Source organism: Podarcis cretensis, assembly GCF_951804945.1.
Source record: "Podarcis cretensis genome assembly, chromosome: 16".
NCBI lineage: Eukaryota > Metazoa > Chordata > Lepidosauria > Squamata > Lacertidae > Podarcis > Podarcis cretensis.
In genome coordinates, this window is record NC_137186.1 from 20,259,146 (window position 1) to 20,282,094 (window position 22,949).

Sequence of the window (22,949 nt, forward strand, 5' to 3'; positions counted from 1 at the left end):
CAACTTGTGCTGTATCTCAGCAGACTACAAACCTAGTCCTGCTTACCCGGGAGTGAGCCCCACTGTGTTTTGAGTAGACGTGGTTAGGATTGCACTGTAACCAACCCTTAGCATGAGGCAACAGGAAAATGGGATAGTGGCAGAACATGCATGTAGAGATCACTAAATCTCACACCTTGCAGCAGCTATTTGACATCACAGCAGGGTTTCTCTCAAGTGAACAAGTGGCAGCTAGAATGTGAGAAGGGTGGTCCCCACGAGGGATAGGCATATCCTCCCACACACATTTGCAATTTTAGGCTAAAACAGGGGTAAGCAACTCAACACTAAGGACTGCTCTGTATTAACTCAAGAGGCTGTACCTCTATGTTAACCATCACAAAGCAACTTTTTGGTCATATGGTTAACTCAGCCTTTGTTTTATGGGCTGTAGTAATATGCACGTATGGGCTTGTGGGTGCGGGGGAGAGGGAGATGTATGGAATTACGAAATGATGCTCACTTCAGACCAACCAATTCCTGCCGGGAAGAAACAGCAGATGGGATTGATCTTCCTAGGCCTCAGATGATAGTTCTTGTGCAACTGACAAATGAAGCAATAAATAAGACATTTAGACATTCTGCTGTACAATGAAGTGAAATAGCCTAACTCAGGAGAGCAAAAAGAAATCAACCTTCAGTTTTGCAGGGGGCTGAACTTTGCAGCTGGCCTGTAGCAGAGGGAATGTGTGCTCATCAGGTGCCTAAATAGCTACATTGTCCCATTTCACTTTTACACATATCATAGGGGCTTCACAACTGCTTTACGTTATCGTTTTGTCTTTTAGTCTATAGTACAGCAGACAAAAACTCTCAGGCATCTGTTACAAATGTTTTATTTTACTGGAGAAAAAGTTTTGTCAAACTTCAGAGAACAAAAGTCACAGGTTAATTATCAGTATAAGAAGGACTCCACAGGAGGGAATAAACTCAGGAAAATACCAAATATGACAAAACAAACAAGAAAAAAAATGGGGGGGGGGGGAGTACTGATTATTCACTTCCAAAATTAAGCCACAAATAGGGAGACAGAAACTGAGCTGGGAGGGAAGGCTGTGGCTTAAAGTAGGCTCCAGAAGGAGAAGAGCTTGCCTCCTGTTCCACCCAGGACCACCCTAAACTTAAAATCCAGGTCTAGGCAGGGGGGTGCAATGTCAGTTATTGCTGAACTCCCCACAACACCTCCCTCCCCCATCCCCGCAAAAATCCTTGGGAAATGTGTTCTATTTTTGTTTTTGTTTTTTTAAGGGAAGTTAGTTGTCACTAAACTTTGAAGAGACACAAGATGTCCATTAGTGAGACCATGCTAAACACAAATTGACACATCGTGAAGCCTGGCACAGTTTTGTCGCGGATGTACCACAGGAACCCGACGTCCAGCCCTCAAATAGCCTACCTGAAAAATAAAAGACACAATTCATTTGAGGGCTCAAAGGTGGATCTCTGCCTAGAGTGCCTAGAGGGAACCCAGGACCACGTCGCACAGGATTCCAACACAAAGATCTTCACTTCTAAGGATGGTGCGTAAGTACCTACCCAAACTTCTGAATGTCAAGAAAGCTGTATGTGAGGCTGGTGGAAGGAACAGGCATCAGGGATAGAAAGAGAAAGAGAACTCAGAATTGTAACTATTTCACAAATAGCTCTGGAAAGATAATTATCAGCATATTCCTCAGCGGTTGACAAAGCATCCCACTTTGGCTGGGAGCCGTAATACAGGATGAGCAGTTTAAGGGAACATTGGTCCCTGCAACCCCAATTAATGTGAAATATTTATTTTGAAAAGCAAAAGAACCTCCCTATTTATAGGAAATTCTCAGTGTGCTCATTTTAGTTACAGATTTCCTGAAATGTAAGCAACTAGTTAAAATGCACATTGGGGCAACGACTTTTGGGGCAATGCTTCATTTGTTGGCATTTGCAATCCACCCTGAAGCAGGACTAAGACTGCCTTCTCTTGGCTCAGACCAGTGACTGACACTGCCTCCCAAGTTTCCAGGCAGAGGTCCTTTTTTCACAACCAGGGGTCCTTTTAACACGAGATGAAAGGTACTGAACCTGAGACCTTCTGTATGCAGAGCTCTACCAGTGAGCTGTGGTCTCTTCACTGAGCAAGCTGCCTTACTCCAATTCAGATTACTTCTCCATCTAGTCTTATGTTGTCTACTCCGACTGGCAGCAGCTTTCCAGAGTTTCACTGAGAAAATGGGTTTCTCCAACACCTGTTACTTAATCCTTTGGGGGGAGACTGCGCCTGGGACCTTCTGCATTCAAAGCACAAGTTCTACCAGTGATCTACAGCTTATGTCAACTGTAGTTAAACCCTGGCTTGCATGTGAATTGCCCATCCATTCTGACAGACTGCCGAGGAGCCTCAGGCTATCCTACTGTGCACTGGGGTCATACATACCCTACAAACAGCAAATGGTGGCATTTGCTATTATTGCAGTTGGTTGCAAGTAAAACACACCTACGGGACTCCTCATTCCCGTCAACTGCACACACTTCAACCTAACTTCCAGATGAATGCATGCTGACTACCTGAATAGGGAGCTGCTGTGTATTTTTGTGTGAGCTCAATAAAAATGTAGCAGGTAGAAAAAGGGGAGGAAGAAAAATCCCTCAATATGGGGAATTATTAGGGTGAGATTGCCAACAGAATTACAAGTGTAATAATATGTATCTGTGGTATGGTAACAATTTATAATGCTGCATATTGTCCTATCCCTCAAAGGGCATCACACAGCTGGAAGAAATACAGAAAGGAAGCAATTAAGATATCAAGGGGGTGGAGAGCTTTCATTATAATAAGACTTTTAGTTTTTGTTTTAGAAAGAAGACAGATGGGATGGATGGAGGTTTATAAAGTAATGAACCACATGGGGAAAATGTGGAAAGAAAATTATTCACCCTCTCTCATACTACAAGGACTCAGTGTTACCTGCCAAAAATAATTTGCAATGGGTTTAGGATAGAGAAAATCAAAGTATTCCCTCATATAATGCATGATTAACTAAAGAAATTTACTATCAGAAGATGGGGTGATGGCTACTGAATTATGCGGCTTTTAAAAAGAATCAGACAAATTCATAAAGGAGATCTTCTCAATGGCCACCTCCATGAATTGAGCAGGCCAACTCTGAATGAATGCTGGAGTAGACAAGGGAAGCTAAACTTTATGCCCTGCTTGGGATGTACCTAATTAGCCACTGCTGTAAGGAGAAGGCTGGTCTAGGCAGATCTTGGTCTGAATCAGCATGGCTATTCTTGTGTAAGGAGATGTTGAAACTGCACCTTTGACAACCTGTCATCTTTGAAAATTCACAAAGGGTCTGCAAATGACCCTCCCAGCACACAGCTCAGAGATGAAGCTGGGGAATTTTCTGGATGCTTAAAGACTTGCTGCTTATTTCAGAGCAGCGTTGTCCAAAGGCCACTGCATCTCCTGCAAGCCAGAGTGACTGCTACACCTCAGCCCCAGCCTCTATAGTGCATACCAAGCTACATATGCAAGGGGGATGCTGCCAGCCTTGTAAGCAGATGGCAAAAGTGCAAGGTCAATGGCAACAGCGGGGAAAACAACCGAAGCACTTGGGTTGGAGAGCAAGAAATTGACAGACTGGGCCAGATTTTAAGAGCAGGAGAGTGGAGCCTATTCTTCCCACGGGAAAATACTCAGTCCAGCTATGCAGCAAAACCCTCGCGGACAGCTCATTTCTCCTCCCTCTATTGCTGGGCTGGTGAGAGTGGTCCAAACTAAACCTCCCACACCCAGCTGCATCGCTTGCTCCAGGTTGCCTCAGATATCCTAAGTGCTAGGCCTATGCTGCTGCCAGCAGATTGCAATCCAGAGCACAGCAGATACCAGAAGGTATCCCTCAAGACACAGCAGACCATTTCCCCAAGTCTCACCAGCCACGCTAATGTGCCATCCCCCTCCTCCAAGCGACTCAGGAAAAAAACGCTCTCACCTCCAGACTCAATACGCGGAGTATCGCAACCTGTCCGCGCCTGCATCCCGCCCGAACCGCTGGACATCGTAGAGGGATGATCGCGGAACGGGAGAAAGCTGAACACGCTCGTATCCGTACACGTCTCCGACGGTGGAAGCCGCAGCTGCCGAGCGACGCAGGGGGCTTCTATCCCGGGTGTAAAATGAGGAAGTCGCGGCCGCCGCCGCAGCAGCTACTGCTGCTGCAGTTCCCGAGGCAGGCAGCAAGGCCCTCTCGTAGGGCTCTAAGGCAGTGGAGAGGCGATTGGCCATGGCTGTGGCTTGTGAGTACTGGGCGTACTGGGAATACTGGGCCATGGTCTGCTCCGCATAAGCGTCGTATGCAGAAGCCCCATACGCCGCGGCGGACCTCGCGCGATACCGTTTATAGTAGTCCACCATTCCGTAAGGGTCATCATAATACACGGGGTCCCCGTAGCCCGTAGGGTAGGGGGTGCGCACCATTCCGTATTGCTCGCTATAAGTTTCGGTCAGCTCGGGCACTTGCCCCGTGCGATCTACCGGGCACTCTTTAGACCAGTGACCCTCCTTCCCACACCGGTAGCAGCCACTCTTGTCTCCCATCCCGGGTGCGGTCCTGAGACGGCTGGTGGACAACTGCACGCGCATTCGTTTGCCTTGAAGAAACAGACGCAAGAAGGGCAGCTATAAAGACTTGTTAAAAACAGTTCAAAGCAAAAGCACAGCAGGTCAGGTTTGTTTGCTTGTTTATGTCACGACAACCAGCTGGCCCAGCCTGCACAGCTAACAGTACAAGAGGCAAAATAAAAAGTGTTTCTGGGACCAGTTGTCCCTGGTGGCAGGGAAAGTGGAATCCTGCACCTTCTGACTTGGAATAGCCCACCATTTTACCTGAGGAGCAGAGCATACAGCAGCAGAAGAGTTGTTCCAGCCTGCTTAGGAATGTGAACTACAGTGGTGCCTCGCAAGATGAAATTAATCCGTTCCGTGAGGCTCTTCGTATAGCGGTTTTTTCGTCTTGCGAAGCAAGCCCATTGACAGCTTAGCGGATTAGCGCTATTAGCGGTTTAGCGGCTTTTAGCGATCAGCTGTTAAGCGGCTTATCAGCGGATCAGCTGATAAGCGGCTTAGGAAAAGGGGGGGGGAACCCCGCAGGAACTCGCAAGACATTTTCGTCTTGCGAAGCAAGCCCATAGGGAAATTCGTTTTGCGAAGCGCCTCCAAAACGGAAAACCCTTTCGTCTAGCGGGTTTTCCGTCTTGCGAGGCATTCGTCTTGCGGGGCACCACTGTATTTCATTCAATCCCCAAATATGGTTTTGGCTGCAGTAACACAAAAATATTTTGGTAGGCCTGCAGAATGTTATGGTAAAGCCCGAATGAGCCAGCAGACCCAGGAGGCTTGGGTTCAAAAACTTTGCTAGCTTACTTAGCTAGCTTACTGTATGGCTGCATCGGGAAACATACAATATCCCAGTATGTGGTCCTGAACACACCAGAAAAAAACTGTTGCTGTTATTTTGTTTTAAAATAACATTTGTGACCCTTATGAGGGGATGAAATGCTTATAGGGGCATAGCAATGTATGCTAAAGGTTCTAAAAGGATATGAAGAAAGTTCCAACTCTGGTTTCACACTGAATTAATCCTTACATTCTTGATCCACTCTTCCTTGTCTCTCCATTTTCCAAAGGCAACTCACTTCCCTGACCCTGACGCCAATAAAGCTTGCATATAATGAATCAAATGTAATCCATTCATTCTGCTCAGAGCGATCTTGCAGGATAAGGCTTCCTGAGCTTTCAAGACATGCAGTTAATTGAGATTCCTGACTATGGCCCTGTCTCTATTCCTGGCCTATCACAGACAGACCAACCTTTTCATGCCCAGAGAAACCACTAGCACAGCAACTAAATGGAAGCCAGAGAGGTTGCAGGGCATCAGGGAGGACAGTGACCCCTTACGGAAGTCATAAACAAAGACCACCCATTTCCTCAAGTCAGACCAGAACCAGACATGCACCACAAATGAAAGATTTACACTTGGCACACAGCCAAACATAGCACGGCTTAGTTCTTACAAGGCCAGCCAAGTCTTTTTCTTTCTGCTGCCACCTGCCTTAGAATCATAGAACTGGAAGGGGCTACAAGGGCGACCTAGTCGAATCCCCTGCAATAAAGGAATCCTTCAGCCTTGTGGCCTTACCATGCACAGTGGCTGACAGCATCCACCCAGCAATGCAGGGCAGGTGTTGCTCACCAAACTGGCCTAGTCTACCTTTTAACTGAGGACAACTGTTTACAGTCCGTGCCCTCATATTTCAGCAGTGAAAAGGTTTAATGCTCAACCCAGCTGATCTCTGCCCCATGCATCCAAAAGGCTACTAACAATGGCTATCTGATACCTGTAGTGGCAGTCTGAATACCAGTCACGAGGAAGCATGAATGGAAAAGGGCTCAGGTTTTACCTGAGGGCTTCCGAGAGGCATCTGGGTGGTCACTACAGGAAACAGGGCGTTGGTCTGACACAGCAGGGCAATTCTTACGTATGAAGCCCCTACAAACTTGCCCCAAGACCACTGCTCCTTTTCAGCTCTCCTTTATTCCAACACCGCCCCCTGGGAACAGAGGAATCTCAATACCCCCCCCCCCCCGGTGCATCTTGTTAAGATAGTGGAGAGGAAGGGAACCTTTTTGCGCTTGGGGTTTTCATGCACAGTTCAGCAGCAGCTTTTGCTCCTAGACAACAACCCCTGGATAAAACCTACCTCCTGATGGAAAGAGGCCAGGTCATCCTGAGAGTAGTGTTTGAAATTTCCCAGGTGCCTTTTGCAACTGCAGTGGGTCCAACTGTGACCACGTGGAGATTTCTGGATGCCAGGTTGGCAACTGACCTCTCCATCTGGCTGGCCCCTCCAGCTATCTTAAGCAGGTAAGCAGAAGAGCTTATTTATTGCATTTGTATCCCACCTTTTTCTCCAAGGTGCACATGGTTCACCCCCATCCTCAGTTAATCCCTACAACAACCCTGTGAGGTAGGCTAAGAGGCTGTGACAGGCCCAAGGTTACCCAGTGAGCTTCACAACTAAGTGGGGGTTTGAACCCTGATCTCCCAGGTCCTAGTCCGACACACTAACCAGTACACCACATTGACTTCCTAGAGTGGGGCAGCTATATAAATATGGGGAAAGCAAAATGTCACTCAGAAAAGGATCTGAAATATTTTCCTTGAAGCCTGAATTTGTTCTATTCTGGATTGTTTTATCTGATTTTGTAATGTGTTGTAAACTGCTTTGAATGTTTTTCTTTAAAATATAAAGTGGTGTAGAAATGGAATGAGTAACCAATAAAAATTCCACTGGGGGTGGGGGGGAAATGGCACCTAGACATTCTGTTGTGGCGACCGTTACCTAGGTTTAAGCTGCCATTTGGTGATTAGCTTATATATCTTAGTTCTAACTCTGCCTGGGAGTACATGTGCCTCAGCTTCCAAAGTTACCCTTCTTGCCCACTTTTGTCCAATGGATCAGGTTGCACAGCTTGGTTACTGGGAAACAGCTTCTGTGTTCTTGATCTCACCTTTTGGGCTTTATGCTCCATTGCATGTCAACCCACAACTCCAAATAAGCAGCAGATGGGATCCTGTGCCTTAAAAGCTGCATGAACAGGGCAGCTCACCAGACCCCACTTTTAACTGAGTAACACCACTGAAGAAGGAACTTCAGCAAAGCTTCTCTCATCTTTGCATGATCAGCTGTGTTTGCAAAAGTCCCTTCTGGTTCAGGCAATTTGTACCTTTTTTGCTGCTACTTAGTTATCTCCTGGAATTCATAAACAATCACTGTTACTAGCATGGCAGTCTTCAGGGAGTATGAGTGAAGCACCTTGGCACAGAGAAACACACTTCGTTGCCAAGTTAGCTACAGTGGCTGAATTTAATTGCATAAGTCTTCAACACCAAATCCAAGACTATATACAACTACTGTATGGGTACTCTTTGGAGCCAAAAGGACTGCAAGTACAGTGGTGCCTCGCAAGACGAAAAGAATCCGTTCCGCGATTCTCTTCGTCTAGCGGTTTTTTCGTCTTGCGAAGCAACCCTATTAGCGGCTTAGCGCTATTAGCGGCTTAGCAAAAGGGAGAAAAAAGCGAAAAAAATCGCAAGACTCGCAAGACGTTTTCGTCTTGCGAAGCAAGCCCATAGGAAAATTCGTCTTGCGAAGCGCCTCGAAAAACGGAAAACCCTTTCGTCTAGCGGGTTTTTCGTCTTGCGAGGCATTCGTCTTGCGGGGCACCACCTCAAAGTGTGGCTTAATACTGCCAGATTGGGAGATGAAACAAGCAAACACATAATGGGCATTGGTCTGCAACTCCTAAGATGCTGAAGCAACAGAGAGACTGCAAAGGTGGAGGCTTGCCTTATCTATATGGGTGCTTAATAGGTAATAAATATTATGGATTATTTCAGCATGTTTATCCCTGTCTTAACTCTATACAGGCTTCTCCCCGCCATGAACACAGCTCAGCCAAACAATTTCAAATGAACCAGGCCTTTCCTCACATGACTTACAACCCTACCAATTCCTTGCCTTGACCAATCCCTAGAGACATCTAACTTTATATACGGAGTTACATCTTACCTATCAGCATGATATAGCTAGATTCTAACCACTTTCCAGACAAGCTAAAAGGAAAATGAAAAAACTGTGCATTTTAGTTGTATATTTTGGTTGTTGTTGTTTTGTTGGAAGAAAGAGTACTTTAACATATTATCATGCAATTCTCACCTGGAAGGTATCAACCTCAGCAAAAATTGACGTGGATGGTTATTTTGGATTTCTTCCCCCACCCAAAAAAAGCTCCAGATTGGAGAAATTTGTTTTGTTAACACATTTTTGCAAACACTGTACTGAAGAGTTTTAGTAACCAACTAAAGTACTACTCAGATGTTCAACATTCTGAAAATTAGGTATATATCCCTCTCCAAACCCCCAAAAAGTGGAAGTAAAAAATAATAATAACTAAATTACTAGAACAGAAATAGTAGATTACTAAAACAAGCTAAAAAAAAAATCAGTCTTTGCTGCCTGTCCCTAGCCGTCAGATTTGCTATGCTGTCTTGGATCTAACAATGACATTCTAACTGCTCGGCAGGAAGCTGTTAGCAACAGAATGTTGATAAATACTGCAGCTTCTAAGAGAGAAGTAAAAGGTCATGCAGGCCTTGGGAAGGAGAAGCCATGTGCTGGAGGGAATCAGTTAAGAAAGCCTGGAAATAGAAAACACAGGAAGTGCAAGAGTAAACTGGCTGAAGGAATGGGAACAGAGCAGGCAGTGGGCTGGGAAGCATGGGCTTAAGTGATTGATGGCTATAGAGGCGGGAAGAAGAGAGGCAGTTCTTGTTTTTAAATAGGATCTACTTGCTGAAAGGAAAGTGACAGGTAGGTAAGGAAGCTGGGTGAGGAGGAAGGGTAGGATTGTGCCCTAGATTGCACAAGGTCAAAAGGCTGATTAGGTGGTGGGCGGGCTCCATATCGCATGGATTTGAGCCGATCTTCAGTCATCAGTGCTGCATGCTTATAGCAATTCAATCAATAACTAACTAAAACTTTAAATACACACTGAACATCCACAAACACCACATAACTAGAAGGGCTAACAAGAAGCAGAGACCTGGGAACTCTGAAAGACCTGGGGGCTTTTTCATTGCTGTTCTGAACTGGATGTAAGAGAAATTTAAAGTCATTTTAAAAATTAAATTTAAAGTTAGAAAACTTCTTTTGGGGTGGGAGAATACATTGACTGTTTTTCTTCTAATACGCTGGCTGTTCAGCTAAAATCAATTTTTAAAGCATCTTTCTGGGAATTCATTAAATTTACTGGTTGAAAACATGTATTTGAAATTGTTCTGGCTCTACGAATGGTATATACAAATTTGGATGCAAATGTATTGAGGAAGCAGTGAGCTTTGGTTCATTAAATTTCTCACACAGAAAATAAAGTACCCACTTTCAAATCCTCAAACAAGGCCTTTTGCCAAGAATGTACATGTATTTAAATTGAATCTATTTAAGAAAATCATTGGTTAGAAGCCAGACTAATTAAATATTAAAATCTAGCCAGCAAACAGCCCTCCTAGCTGCTGAACATGGCTGGAGTAGTTTGGAACTCTTGTCAGCCCCCGTGGGAGAGGCAAACCCGTACATGGGTCTTTTTCCTTCCTGTTCCTAGCCCACCTGGCTCCCCCTTTCCCACCTTGGAATTCTGTGTTGTCAAGGCCCCTGATGGCCTCCACGGCATCCTCTGCTCTCTCCATGTGCACAAATGCGTAATCCTTAACAATGTCGCATTCAAGCACCGGCCCATACTCCTCAAACTTGGTTCGCAGCTCCAGGTTGGTGCAGCCGGGGCTGATGTTGCCTACGTGCAGTTTGGTGGAAGCCTTGCTCTTGTTCTTACTGGCCTCCACGTTGATGCACACCCCGTGCAGCTTGTAATGGTGCAGGTTGCGGATGGCATCCTCGGCTGCCGTCTTGTCCTCAATGTGCACAAAGCCGTAGTTCTTGATGATGTCGCATTCCAGAACCCGTCCGTACTGCTCAAAAAGGGAGCGGATCTCCTGCTCCGTGGCCTCCCGAGGAAGATTGCCAATAAAAAGTTTCACCATGGTGGCTAATGCTGAGCGTGGGGGACAAGAAAGAGGCTGCATTTCAATGAAGGAAGACAAACAGTATTAAGACACTTACGCAAAGAAAGAAAACCAAACCAGGATTCACTAGTCAAAGAACAATTCCTCACATCAAGATCAAGAGCATCTAATGAATTTCACAAGCCCCCTTCAGGTGCTATCTTCCAAGAGATCATAATCTTGTTGAGAAGGCCCTCACTACTATGGCTCTACCCCCATATGGGGGCGGGGGATATCTGTACAGAGAAGCAGACTCTAGATAAGTAGGCTTCCCATGGTTTGCAAACTGGTATGATCAGGGCTCTAAGTCACAGGTACTTCAAGCACTCTCCTCTTCAGAAGTTCTTCTCTTATGTGTGTGGATGGCAGTGCACAGGCACAAGCCCCCTCTTTCTCCATGCAGCAGATGGACTGCCTGTTTTTAGAAATATTGTAATTAGGCTTATGTACTTGCTTCTCTGAGCTCCTTTGGGAGGAAGAATGTAAACTTTTATACAGTGGTGCCTCGCAAGACGAAAAGAATCCATTCCGTGAGTCTCTTCGTCTAGCGGTTTTTTCGTCTTGCGAAGCAAGCCCATTGACGGCTTAGCGGATTAGCGCTATTAGCGGCTTATCGGCTTATCGGATAAGCGGCTTAGAAAAAGGGGGGGAAAGGGGTGAAAAAACCGCAGGAACTCGCAAGACATTTTCGTCTTGCGAAGCAAGCCCATAGGAAATTCGTTTTGCGAAGCACCTCCAAAATGGAAAACTCTTTCGTCTAGCGAGTTTTCCGTCTTGCGAGGCATTCGTCTTGCGGGGCACCACTGTAGTAATAATAACTGAAGGATCTAAACCTCGATTTCCTATATCCAAAGCAAGTGATTTTCCTATTTACCACAAACTGATTTTCTAGGAAGATTCACTTATTCAACAGATTTATATTCACCTCATAAGCATTCAGATATTCAAAGCAGCTCACAAGAATGTCTTAATTATGTTTAAAGTCTCTGTAAAAGCAGGCCTCTGCATACAAATCCAAAGGTGCATTCTGCCCACATGCTGCAACATTTATTTATACAGTCGTACCTTGGATCCCAAACGCTCTGGAACTCAGACATTTTGGCTCCCAAATGCCGCAAAACCTGGAAGTGATTGTTCCAGTTTGCGAACGGTCTTTTGGAACCCGAATGTCCAATAGGGCTTCTGCGGCTTCTGATTGGCTGCAGGACTCCTGCAGCCAATCAGAAGCTGCAATTTTGTTTTCAAACATTTTGGAAGTCAAACGGATTCTGTTCAACTTCCAAGGTATTGCTATATACTGCTTGATTGTAACAAAACCTCTCTAACCTATCATAAGCATTGTCATTCCCACTCTCTTTTGTCAGGCCCTTTATCTGTGACTTTAACAGTGGCTTGGCATAGAAAAATTTAGAAAGCGACTATTTTACATTCACTTCATGCAAGAAAAGCTTCCCCTACAGAATTTCTGGGCAACAGATTGTTGCTATAGCAGACGATCAGAACATCTTTTGAGAGGTACATCCCTCTGGAATTACCTTCCACAAAGCAGCATCTCTCCTAACCTTTGGGGATTAAGGCTTGGTTGGTTTATTCAATTTCTGCTATTGAATTGTGCCACACCCTATTGAAGTGCACAGCTCTCTACCTTCAAATAAATCCCTTTTCAAAAAACCAGTCTCTCCTCAGGGCCTTTGGATTACATCCCCCCACTCTCAACACTGCAATTATAACCAAGATTGACATTGCATCTCTTTTCATGCTCTTTTAAGGTTTTTTTTTAAATGTATTGTTAGGACTCTTATTTCATATATATTGCAAGCCACCAAGCACTCTATTGAGGGAGTGGAAAGATGGCATATAAACTTCGGGGGGGGGGTCAAGTAGATGCATTAAATTGCTTTTGCTACCTGCTTACCTCACCGTCCTCTCATTTTCTAATTTAGATAGTAAGTTAACAATGCAGTCCTTTGCATGGCTCTATAGAAACAAGCTTTTGAGTTCAATAAGACTGAAGCCTAAATATGGGCTGCATATGCACTGTGCTTTTAAAGCACATGAGCTCTCCTAAGGAATCTTGGGAACTGTAGATTGTTGGGGTACAGGGAATTGTTCAATGAGGGGTAAATTATAGTCCCCAGGATTCTTTGGGAGACCCCAACTGCTTTAAATGTATGGTGTGCATGCAGCACGAGTTTAGTTTAGGGCAAAACTAGATGTGACATTGGTTTAGTATTGCATAGTTGTTTTTAATGAAATAGTCAGTGTGTGGGGTGGAAACTGAATTGTGACAGTAGTGTGGGCTGAGGGGAAGTTTTATTTATTATTGAGATTTATACCCTGCCCTTCACCCAAAGGTTGTAGGGTATGGGTCACATCAACAGAAATAAAAAATAAAATTAAAAAATTATACAACTAAAACTAACACACACATTTCTGATATGATAAAAATACATTTATTCTTTTGCCACTACCCAAAGGAAACAAAAATGGTTTCAACCATCACTGAAACCCCTATGGCATGATAGCCCCATGTAGAGTGCATTGCAGTACTGTAGTTGGTTTGGAAATTACCAAATCATGGGTTACTGTAGCCACTCTATCTCAGTCAAAGAAAGGCCATAGCTGGTGAACCAAAAGTAGCTAGTAACAGACACACTGTGACAATGTGGCTACTAGATTCTCCAGTGATTAGGGGGAATCCAAGGGTACCACCTTACTACATACCTGATCTTTTAATGAGAGTGCAATCTCTCCAGAATAAGGTGTGAACCCACTTCCTGAATATAGGACCAAAAAGCCACAGAATATCCATCCTTTCAGCTCAGTGCGCAGCCCTCCACCACTTCTACGCAATCAATTTGCACCCCAAAACCTGATTCCAATGCAAAGAAGGCATCATCAGCATATCGATGCCAAGTCATCCCACATCCCCTGATGATGGTACCCAACAGCTTCACATGGATGTTAAACAGCATGGCAGACAGGATGGACCCCCTACAAAGCTGAACAGCGCAATTACTATGGGGTCAAGCAGGAATCTCAAAAGGCTATTCTCTGAATCTGGTACCCAGAGTAGATGAACTACCATTGCACAACACTGCCTCCAATTCCCAATTTACAAAAGCGGCCCAGTAGGACACCAGAGCTAAGTATATCAAAAGCTGTTAAGTGACAATCAACAGAGTCATACACACTCCCATCCCTCTCCCAATTCAAATAATCAATAAGGGCAACCAAAGCTGTCTCTGTGCCCAAACTAGGCAGTTGACTGAAATAGGCCATGATAACATGCTTCTTCCAAGCACACCTGAAGTTGAACAGCTATTACCTTCTCAATTGCCTTGCTCCCAAAAGTGGGTATCATATTTCTCGGTCTAAGGAAGGCTTCTCCAGGAGGGATTGCACTCTCCTTCAAGGCAACCAACACAGCACAATCCTCCCTAAATGAAGTATTGACTGGTTGGTCAATCCCTTTCAACTAGATTTTATAAGCCAGGATGAGCAAAGGGTCAAGATTGCAGATGGTAGGCCAAACCTCTTCAACTATCTTCTCCAGGTCATTGGGCCACAACAGCTGAAATTGATCCCATTTATCCAACCTTGACACTGCCAGAGACTTCCCCTTGACTTGCAGAAATATGCTGTCCATGTCAGACCAAATGCAAATGATTTTGTATTAAAAGTGCCTTGCAAATCTCTCACAGCAAGTGATAACCGTAGATCCCCCTCATGAGGAGTGGGAAACCTTGAACTATGTAGAACAGCTCTGCTAAACGGCTATTTGAGGATACCATGGTGGCAAAGTAATAAGCCATCACCACCACATGGTAGGTATGAACATACTCTTACCTTTGCTTGGCCATATTCCATGAGAGACTTGTGCCACTTTATGTTCAAACCAGTGGCCAGTCCATTTCACTGATCAAAGGTCCTCCTGAGAACCAGTGGGCCCCATCACCTCCAAGGACTAAGAGAGGTTGCTCAGCAGCAAATTGGCCTAGAGTCCCCTCCATCAGAGCATTTGACAGGGAGACCAGGGCCTCAGCCTTTAACCCATTGCTTCTGTCACAGTCCCAATCAGAAGCAGACCCCCTCTACCCCATTTATTACCATGAGAGGAATGTAATACATAACATTTAATTCCAAGCATAAAAGTAGCACACATCCATTGTACTCTGCCACAAAAACCCATTGAAATTAAATTGGATTTCACTCAGAAGATGGTGCAAAAGCCCAATACTTCAGTTTAGTAAGCACCTTTACGTAGCTCACTTTCAAATGAGATAAGCTAAACAGTATAGTAGAAAGCAAATAAAGTATTTTTGTCACACAGTGACTTAATTGCTTTTCTCTTCCCCCCACAACTTCACCACACTAGCTGAAGTGTTATAAGTAAAATGAGAAGGGGGTGATTTCAGCCCCCAAATCAATTTATTGTTTGCAAAGATCCATACCCCGCCTTGTTAATTTAATTGAAAGATAGGGTATACATTTTAATAATAAACTTCTTGGGACATGGTCCATCTGCCCCCTCTCTTTACACTTAAGAGTTTGTAAATTTGTGTGTACACAGTGACACTGATGCAAAGATAATAATAAACTGCAACAACAATAATGCTAATAAAACCATTATTTTGTAAGCAACCCAAAGAACTTCTTGCAGCTCAGGAGGGTGCCCTCTCAGCGATGCCCCCAAGAACTGATAACTCCTTTTCCACAGAGGTACAACAGGCACCACGTCTTTACAGCTTCCATCCGTTGCTGAAGACACACCTCTATATCCTGGTCCTTTGAGTAATGCGCTGTGTGGAATTATTTTGGCGGGTTATGGATGATAGAGCTGTTTTACTGTCTCATGTTTTTTAAATGCTGCAATTCTACCCTGGGACTGTGGCAAGGGATAGGCAAGAAACACAACAGCAACAACAATAGCGCACGTAACGTAATACTTTCTTCATTATTTGCTAGAAATGAACGCTAACACTGGAATATGCTTATTGTTAAGAGTATAAACACAATATGCTAACATATAGCACATTATGGATAATACTAAGATCTTATTAAGTTTACATTACAGTATTGAATCTAACGACGTGTCAACATCCATTAGGATAAAACTGAAAGGGTTCATATTGACCACATACTGCTTTTTTAAAAATAACTGATAGTATTGTATGTTACCGTACTTCGCTGTTTTAGTATACGCCACCCGGAGGAGTTGGTTATCGGGTGGCATATATTTAAAAAATGCTAGATATTAAAGTATCGATATATACCAGAAAAATAAGGCGAGGAAGAATTAATTAACGTCAATAACATAACAATTATTACCAATTATATTATCAGTATTATTTAAATCCACAAAACCCACACAAACCCGCTTTACACTTCAGCCAACCGCCCAGAATTGCACCTCGTTACCTTGCCTTAGCAGCAGAAGCAGCAGCGGCGGCGGCAGCCCACGGCACAAAATGGCGGCAGAGACAACGGAAAAGCTTCTCACCCGCCCTCCGAACCCTCTAACCCGCGCTCCGCTGTACCCTAATTGGTCCCACGAGGAACCGCCGCGCGTGGTGAGTGGGCACGGGCCAGAGTCTATCAAGGAAGTCTAGCCAATGAGAGCCCTCTTTGAAAAGGCAGCCACGTGGGTTGGTTCCTAGCATCTGACGTCGACGACGAGGAGGAACAGGGGGAAAATTCTCGCCCCTTGGCGCGCCCACGCCCAGCTTTCTCCTCGTCCCCCGCCCAACGTCGGCTGATCCTTCGTTCTCAATGATGAGTCGCGTCGTTCGAGAGCGAAGGGTCGTACCATTTTCAGGAGCGTGGGGGTGCTCAGTTGGGAGGTGGGGGCCGCCGAGTGTATGTTACTGAATGGTAGGCGCGTGGATGTGGGAAGTCCCCCCCCCCGGATGATACCACGAAAAGGCGGGGGTGGTGTTGGAGTGACTATGGTTTGCTCCAAGGGAAGGTGGCGGGGACTATTCCATAGAAAGTACTTTTGGGAAGGAGTCCCTGAAAATAGGGTGGCTAGAGGAGCCTCGGAGTACCTTTATTAATGTTTTCCCATCTTTATTAATGTTTTCCCATCTATCCGTGATTAACGCTGTTACCCCACTTACTTTGTTCTGTTCCAGGCTCCCCTCTCTCCGTGTTATCCTCACAACAACCCTGTGAGGTAGGAGAGGCCAAGCAAGGAGGACTGGCCCAAAGTCACCCAGTGGGAGCTTCATACCGAATGGTAGAGTACATGCTATGCAATGCAAAATGTCCCAGTTCATTTCCTAGCATTGCCTGGTAGGACTCGGGAAGACTCCTTAAAATTATCTGAGAGCTAGTGTGGCATAATGGTTAGTGTTGGACAATAACCAGGCTTTGGGTCTCCAGTCATGAAGCTCACTGTGTCACCATCTCTCAACCTAACCTCCATCCCAGGGTCACCGTGAGGATGAAATGAGAACACTTAGTATCACCAGAAATAGCCCTGATTGTGGGGGTTCTCCGTAGGGTGTCTGACGTAGTGTAGAAACTTTTTTCTTTTCAGTTGTTCCCCCCACTCACCCATTCACAGCTCACAGTATGGGCAGAAATCCAGTAGGGAAAGCTTTTTTCCAGTGGGCAGATGCAGTGTGTCAAAAGGGAAGAAAGTATGCCAGATAAGGTCTGACCAAGGGGGAAATGGGGCTGTACTTTTCATCTAATTAAGCATCACACAGAGAAGATGTCTACTGAATGCTATGGACAGTGATAGTTAAGTGGAACCTCCATAGACAGGTGCAACCTGAATATCAATTAGCAGACAAGACACATTTCATGCTTGTGAGTCTTCCTGGCTGTTGTTAAGATCTTAAGAGCCTGGCTACTGGATCAGGCCAAAGGCCTACTTAGTCCAGCATCCTGTTCTCTCATTGGACAACCAGATGCCTATGGGAAGCCTGCAAGGAGGATCTGAGTGCAACACTCTTTTCCCCCACTTTTGATTCCTAGAAATTGGCATTTAGGCATGCTGTCTCTTGGCAGTTGAGGTAGAGCACAGCCATAATGGCTGGTGGCTACTGACAGGCACATAGAATCACAGAATTGTAGAGTTGGCGTAGATGACCCTTGGGGTCTCTTCCAACTCCCTGCAATGCACTAGAGACGGGCTCTGGTTTACTAGGGCTCCTTTTATGCTAAACTTTTGCCTGTGCTATGTCTGTTAAAAGACACAGAAGCACTGCCAGCCTTTTTTTTTAAAAGGGTGGCAGCCTGAAGTTACACTGAAGGAAGCTGATGGCAGTAGCCAGTCTATAAAGCAGCCTTAAGGCTGCACTGGGGGTGGCTCCCCTCTTTGTGTTAACAATACTTCTCCAATCATGTTCCCCTTCAAATGACGGGTCTCCTCTTGGGGTGCACCAGTTAAAGTGTTGCATGCTGCAGACTCAGGGTTTTTAACAGGAGCAGCTGCCTTGCCCCAAGTCAGGCTTTTCTAGCTCAACACTGGCATTGACTCTCCAGGGAAACCCTTGGGCAAGATGCAGTGCATGCTTCTCTCTTCCTCCCTGCAGCCACTCATTCTGAGCCCAATCTTCACCGTTCCCCAGAGAGAAAGGGCAGGTGAGTGAGAAGAGGTTTGCAGGTGACAAGGGAGAGAATTGCAGCAAAACGCTCTGGTGATCAGCAAAGGGGACCCTGTCAAGGTGCCTGAAAATACCAACTCCATACATGTCCCTGCATTATCACTTTTTGCAGAGTGACTAGCAAGACAAGGCAAAGCTTTTCTCCGCGTTGGAAAGCTTCACCTGTCTATATTTTGGCTCATCAGGCAGCTCTCAATCTTAAAAAAGCAACTGACCAAGCAGACTTGTTTTAAAACTTTTTGCTTTTAAATTTGTTTTAACTTTGGGACACTTTTATTATATGGTTTTTATCTTTTTAATGTTGTGAACCATTGCGGTATATTTTTTATCATTTGGTGGTATATAAGTATTTTAATAAATAAGTAAATATGATCCTGCTCAGCCTATTTGCCTTTTAACGCAGAGACAGCAACACAGGGAGGGGATTTCAGATTTTGCTGCCATCGCAACAGGTGGGCAGGAACGAAACAGGCTGGCTACTCTCTACACAGATTCTTTTTATTTGTCCAAAAAGATCGGAACAGATGCCACTGCAAACACGTGAATAACGGTCTCCCACAAGCACGGATACACCACCGGGACGCTGCTTGGGAGCAGGGACCCCTGACAGGTGTGCTGGGAAGGCACAGAGTGCCTTGCTTTTAAAAGCCAGGCCCCCTCCCTCAGAAACAGAACCTTCTTCCCAAGTCACCTCCTGTAATCCAGATTGTCGGGAGGCAGGCGATGGCTGCTCTCTGGGTTTTGCGCACCCTGCTGTGGGCCCTGTGCTGAGGCAGCCTCTGCATCCTTTGTGGCAAGGGTGACGGCGCAGTGTTATCTTCACATGGCAAGGGGGTGGGGGGGGTGGAAGTGTAGCAGGCAGGGCAGCATATGATTATGAAAAGGAAGGCACACACAGGTCAAAAACCAGAGCTAGAAAAACGGGAATGGAGCAAGGAAACAGCTGTGCGGGATGTGAAGATCAGCAGTGGAATTCCATGCCTGCGGAGATCAGGCAAGCTGGTGAGGTTTTGATGGACATCGAATCCAGGTAGACCCAACAGAGCAACCTCAGTTCCTACAACCAGGCAAAGTAATGTGATTCTTGTAATACCCAACCACCACCACCACCTGAATACACATGTTCCAGCCATGTAAACTGGCTCCCTTCAATATAGCCTTCAGGAACAACCTTTTTCCTGCTTCTTTTTCTTAAAAAAGGGCCCAGAGAGGAGTTATTTTCAGGACAGGCTTTTCAAAAAAATAAAATACAACCACTGCCCAGAACGCAATGCATTTGCTCCCTTTTGATTCCAAAGTCTCCCTTTTAAGACAGAACAGAGTGACTCATGGCCACAGGATGTGGAGACTGGACCTGCGGCTGGGAAGTATAGAAGCTGCTATGAGCCACGGTAGTGCAGAAAGAAATGTCTGTTCACAGGCAGGATACTTCCATGTACTGTACCCTAACCTCCTCCAGCATGAAGCCTAAGTGATTTGGACCCCAACTCCCATTAGCCCCAAGTAGCATAGACGTGTTACCTGGAGCTGATGGAAGTTGTCGTTCAAGACATCTGGAGGGCATCCGGTTGGAGAAGGCTGGTATAACAGATGCTGAGAACTTACAAGAGGTGCTGCTTGAGAGTTTTGCTGGATTAGATGTTTGAGCTCATAGAAAATGAGGGAATCAAGGCCAGAAAAAGGCAGGGGTGTGCGAGTGGTCTTTATAACAGTGGCATGGATTACCAGAGCCATAGATAATTGTGATTGGCAGAAGGTGTCTCTTGGGATGCAGCTCTGCCCCACTGCTGTAGAACAAGTCTTTCCAATCCTGGTGACTTCCAGATGTTCTGCACTACCACTTCCATCAGTCCCAGCCAGCAAAGCATATGTGTGTGAGAGACACAGAGAGAAAGTGAGAGTGAGTGACAGAAGGGGATATGATCTAAAGTGGAAGTGATGGGTGCCTCTGGCAGATGGCCTACCTATCAGCAGCAATGCCTGCTTTGGCACAAGTGGTGCCAACATCTGGTTCAGCCCCACCAAAACCATTGGCAAACCAATGATGCCTGCCATTTTAAAATTTCCCACAATGTTCCAGGGGCACCAAGAGTATTGTGGGAAAATAAATGTGGTTGCTAGTTTTCAAGAACCAGCTGGCCAATAAGCCTGGGTCCAGAGGGGTACTTTGCCAGCCCCCACTCCCCAAAAACATGGAACTGGCCTTGGTAGACAGAAGAAAGCTAAATTTGTCTCATGCAAGACTTATGCCCCTCTCCTGTAACTACCTGTTTATCCCGGTTCTGCTCCCAGTCTGGAGGCCTGCGAAATTGTAAGAATCACAGTGGAGGCAGTTTCAAAGACGGGGGGGGGGGGGGCTTAGCCCCCTACCTCGCTCACCCACAATGTCTCCATTCATACACCCTCTCCTTGCTTAGGTAGCGTAACCCTAATCCAGACCTGGGCAGAGTGTAGGCCTGAGGGATCTACTTTGTTTTCCCCCTACAACCCTGAGATCTACCACCTGGAGCCAGGTGCAACAACAGGAGCTCAACTGAGCAAATGTACTGAGGACCTAATAAGAATTAAGGATGAAAGTGTGCCCTCTGAGCACATGCGGAGTCCAGGAAGTAGTGATCAGTATCCAGTATCAAGATAATAAATCCTTTCATACAAAAATCCACTCTTGCTTACTCCCTCCCAAAGCAGTATGATTTGAGGGAGGAGGCAGTTACTATTGTCAGACCATTAGGAGTCAAAACCTCTTGCCGATCTACCACAAAACAGCCAGAGATCTACTAACAAGATTCCAATCTAACTTCTACCCATCCCTGATGAAAGCCAAGGACCGGGGTCCTTAATTAAAGGGGAACTCACTTACTTGCCCATTGAGAAGGTGGCTTAGCTACTGTTTTTAGACAGCTGCTGGGGACATGATTTAGCTAAAAAATAAAAAAAAATGGAGGGGAAAGACAGAGAGCAAGGTTGGGTCCAGCAGTGCACTGGAAAAGAGGCTTTTCTTCAAAACCAACCATATCTTGTTCCTTCCTGTTAGCCCTCAGGACAGGGCCCGTTTCAGGAGGCTGCAAAAACATGATGGAGCATACCAGGTATCGCAGGGAGGAAAATGGGATGAGGTGGTGGGGCTCCTCAGGCAGTGGAAGCATTTCCTGGCTAGGGATGAGATCATAGGAGAAGATTCTCAACGTCAAAACCCTGAACAGTCCATTTCACCTCCGACAAAGTTTTGATGGCACCTGGAAATGGAAAACTTTCGCACAGAGCCCATGCCGTTGCAACCCCAGAAAGGTCGGGATCCCTCTGCTCCTATTGAATGGAAGTAGCGGGCCGTCCTCCTCCCTCTCCCCATGACCTGCGCAGCACCCATCACTTGATGACCCAGATGTGCATCCCCACCACACCCAGAGTTCATCAACCCCCCCTCCCCTCCCATCTCAAGGCAGCCTGCCCCCCACCCTCCAATGCAGCATCTCTGCCAGGGGCTTCTGCAAACGTGATTCGATAGAGGCAGCATGGCTTGTTTAGTTTTTTTCTTTTGTTGGAGGGCGGGGAGGCAGGAGGAGAGGCATTCCTCATAAAGTTTGAAGATGCTTCATGCAATCTGCAGTACTAAAAAAAGAAAAACAACTGTGGTCTCCATCAGCTGTGTCATGCCCCGGCCCCTCCCTCCCTCCCCCCCCCAGTCCAAAGCCCCCGCCATGCCCGCTCTGATGATCAGTTCTGTACAGATTCGGCAGCTGCAGCCCCCACCCTGCCCCACTTCTCCAGGTGTGGCCCCTTATTTGTTCTTCTTGAAAAAGCTAAAGCGTTTCTCGCGATCTTTTTCCTTGGACTCTTTGCTACGCAGAGTGACAGTCCCTTCCGGGGCGCTGTTAGGCGAGACGGGAGGCATGGTCAAGGCCCGGGTCATTCCTTTGCTGATGAGCGGCGGCTGGTCCTCTGCAGGGCCTTGTGGCGTAGGGGCGCAGGCAGCTGCAGCGTTGATAACTCTCATCCAGCTGCTCATCTCAGCCTGGGATGGGGGAAGAAGTGGGAGAGGGGGCAAAGCATGAGCCAATAGTCCTTCTGAGCATGTGCGGAGTGTTTTCCCCCCAGCATGCCCCTGAGAAATGGCACCATTCCCCCTCTAAGTGGTATATAAGGGAGGGTGGATGTTAAGGGCTTTGGAGTCAGAGGCTGGGCTGGCATGGATGGGCAGCTCCTTTCATTTTATAGACTCATGGACTCCAACTCCAATCAGCCTCACCCAACACAGCCAATGGCCTGAGTTGATGGGAATCCCCCCCTCCACCCCAATCCTACTATGACCACCTTTCTTGTACATGGCTACTTAATCTTTCTTCTGGCTACTTAATCTGTGGCACTCGACTCTTAGCACTGGAGGCATGGGTAAAAAAGAGCATAGAGTGAGGGCAAGAAACATCTAGAGCCTGTCCCAATCCTGAGATCAGGGGGGGGGGGGACCGGGACCGGGGACCCAGGTCGAAGGGTGTGGCTTTTGAGCAGCACATCCGCACTGTACATTTAAAGCACATTCAGCACACATTCAAAGCACCTGTCTCCCCGCAAAGAATCCTAGGAACAGCAGTTCATGCCCCACAGAGTTACAATTCCCAGCACCCTTATAAACTACAGT

At 46.1% G+C, this 22,949-nt stretch overlaps 2 protein-coding genes across 6 annotated transcripts in view; both read right to left on the reverse strand.

Moving 5' to 3' along the window:
* Nucleotides 1-859: 859 nt before the first annotated feature.
* Nucleotides 860-16,200, reverse strand: LOC307205264 (RNA-binding protein 4B-like). 4 transcript variants are annotated; one of them, XM_079957447.1, is made up of 4 exons: nucleotides 16,119-16,200; nucleotides 10,265-10,687; nucleotides 4,011-4,668; nucleotides 860-1,435 (listed from the first exon to the last, which is right to left on the reverse strand). In XM_079957447.1, exons 2-3 carry the CDS (start codon nucleotides 10,674-10,676, stop codon nucleotides 4,019-4,021), a joined length of 1,062 nt encoding a protein of 353 aa, XP_079813573.1. In that variant the 5' UTR covers nucleotides 10,677-10,687; nucleotides 16,119-16,200; the 3' UTR covers nucleotides 860-1,435; nucleotides 4,011-4,018. The 4 variants fall into 4 exon arrangements, with proteins under 4 accessions (XP_079813573.1, XP_079813575.1, XP_079813574.1 ...); XM_079957449.1 differs by lacking the exon at nucleotides 16,119-16,200 and adding an exon at nucleotides 16,069-16,093; XM_079957448.1 differs by lacking the exon at nucleotides 16,119-16,200 and adding an exon at nucleotides 14,026-14,156.
* Nucleotides 16,201-18,797: 2,597 nt separating this feature from the next.
* Nucleotides 18,798-22,949, reverse strand: part of SPTBN2 (spectrin beta, non-erythrocytic 2) — a 93,616-nt gene continuing 89,464 nt past the window's right edge. For both annotated transcript variants that reach the window (XM_079956271.1, XM_079956272.1), the window contains one exon: nucleotides 18,798-22,325. In XM_079956271.1, the coding sequence (XP_079812397.1) occupies nucleotides 22,092-22,325 (234 nt within the window). In that variant the 3' untranslated portion in view covers nucleotides 18,798-22,091. The remainder of the gene's footprint in view (nucleotides 22,326-22,949) is intronic.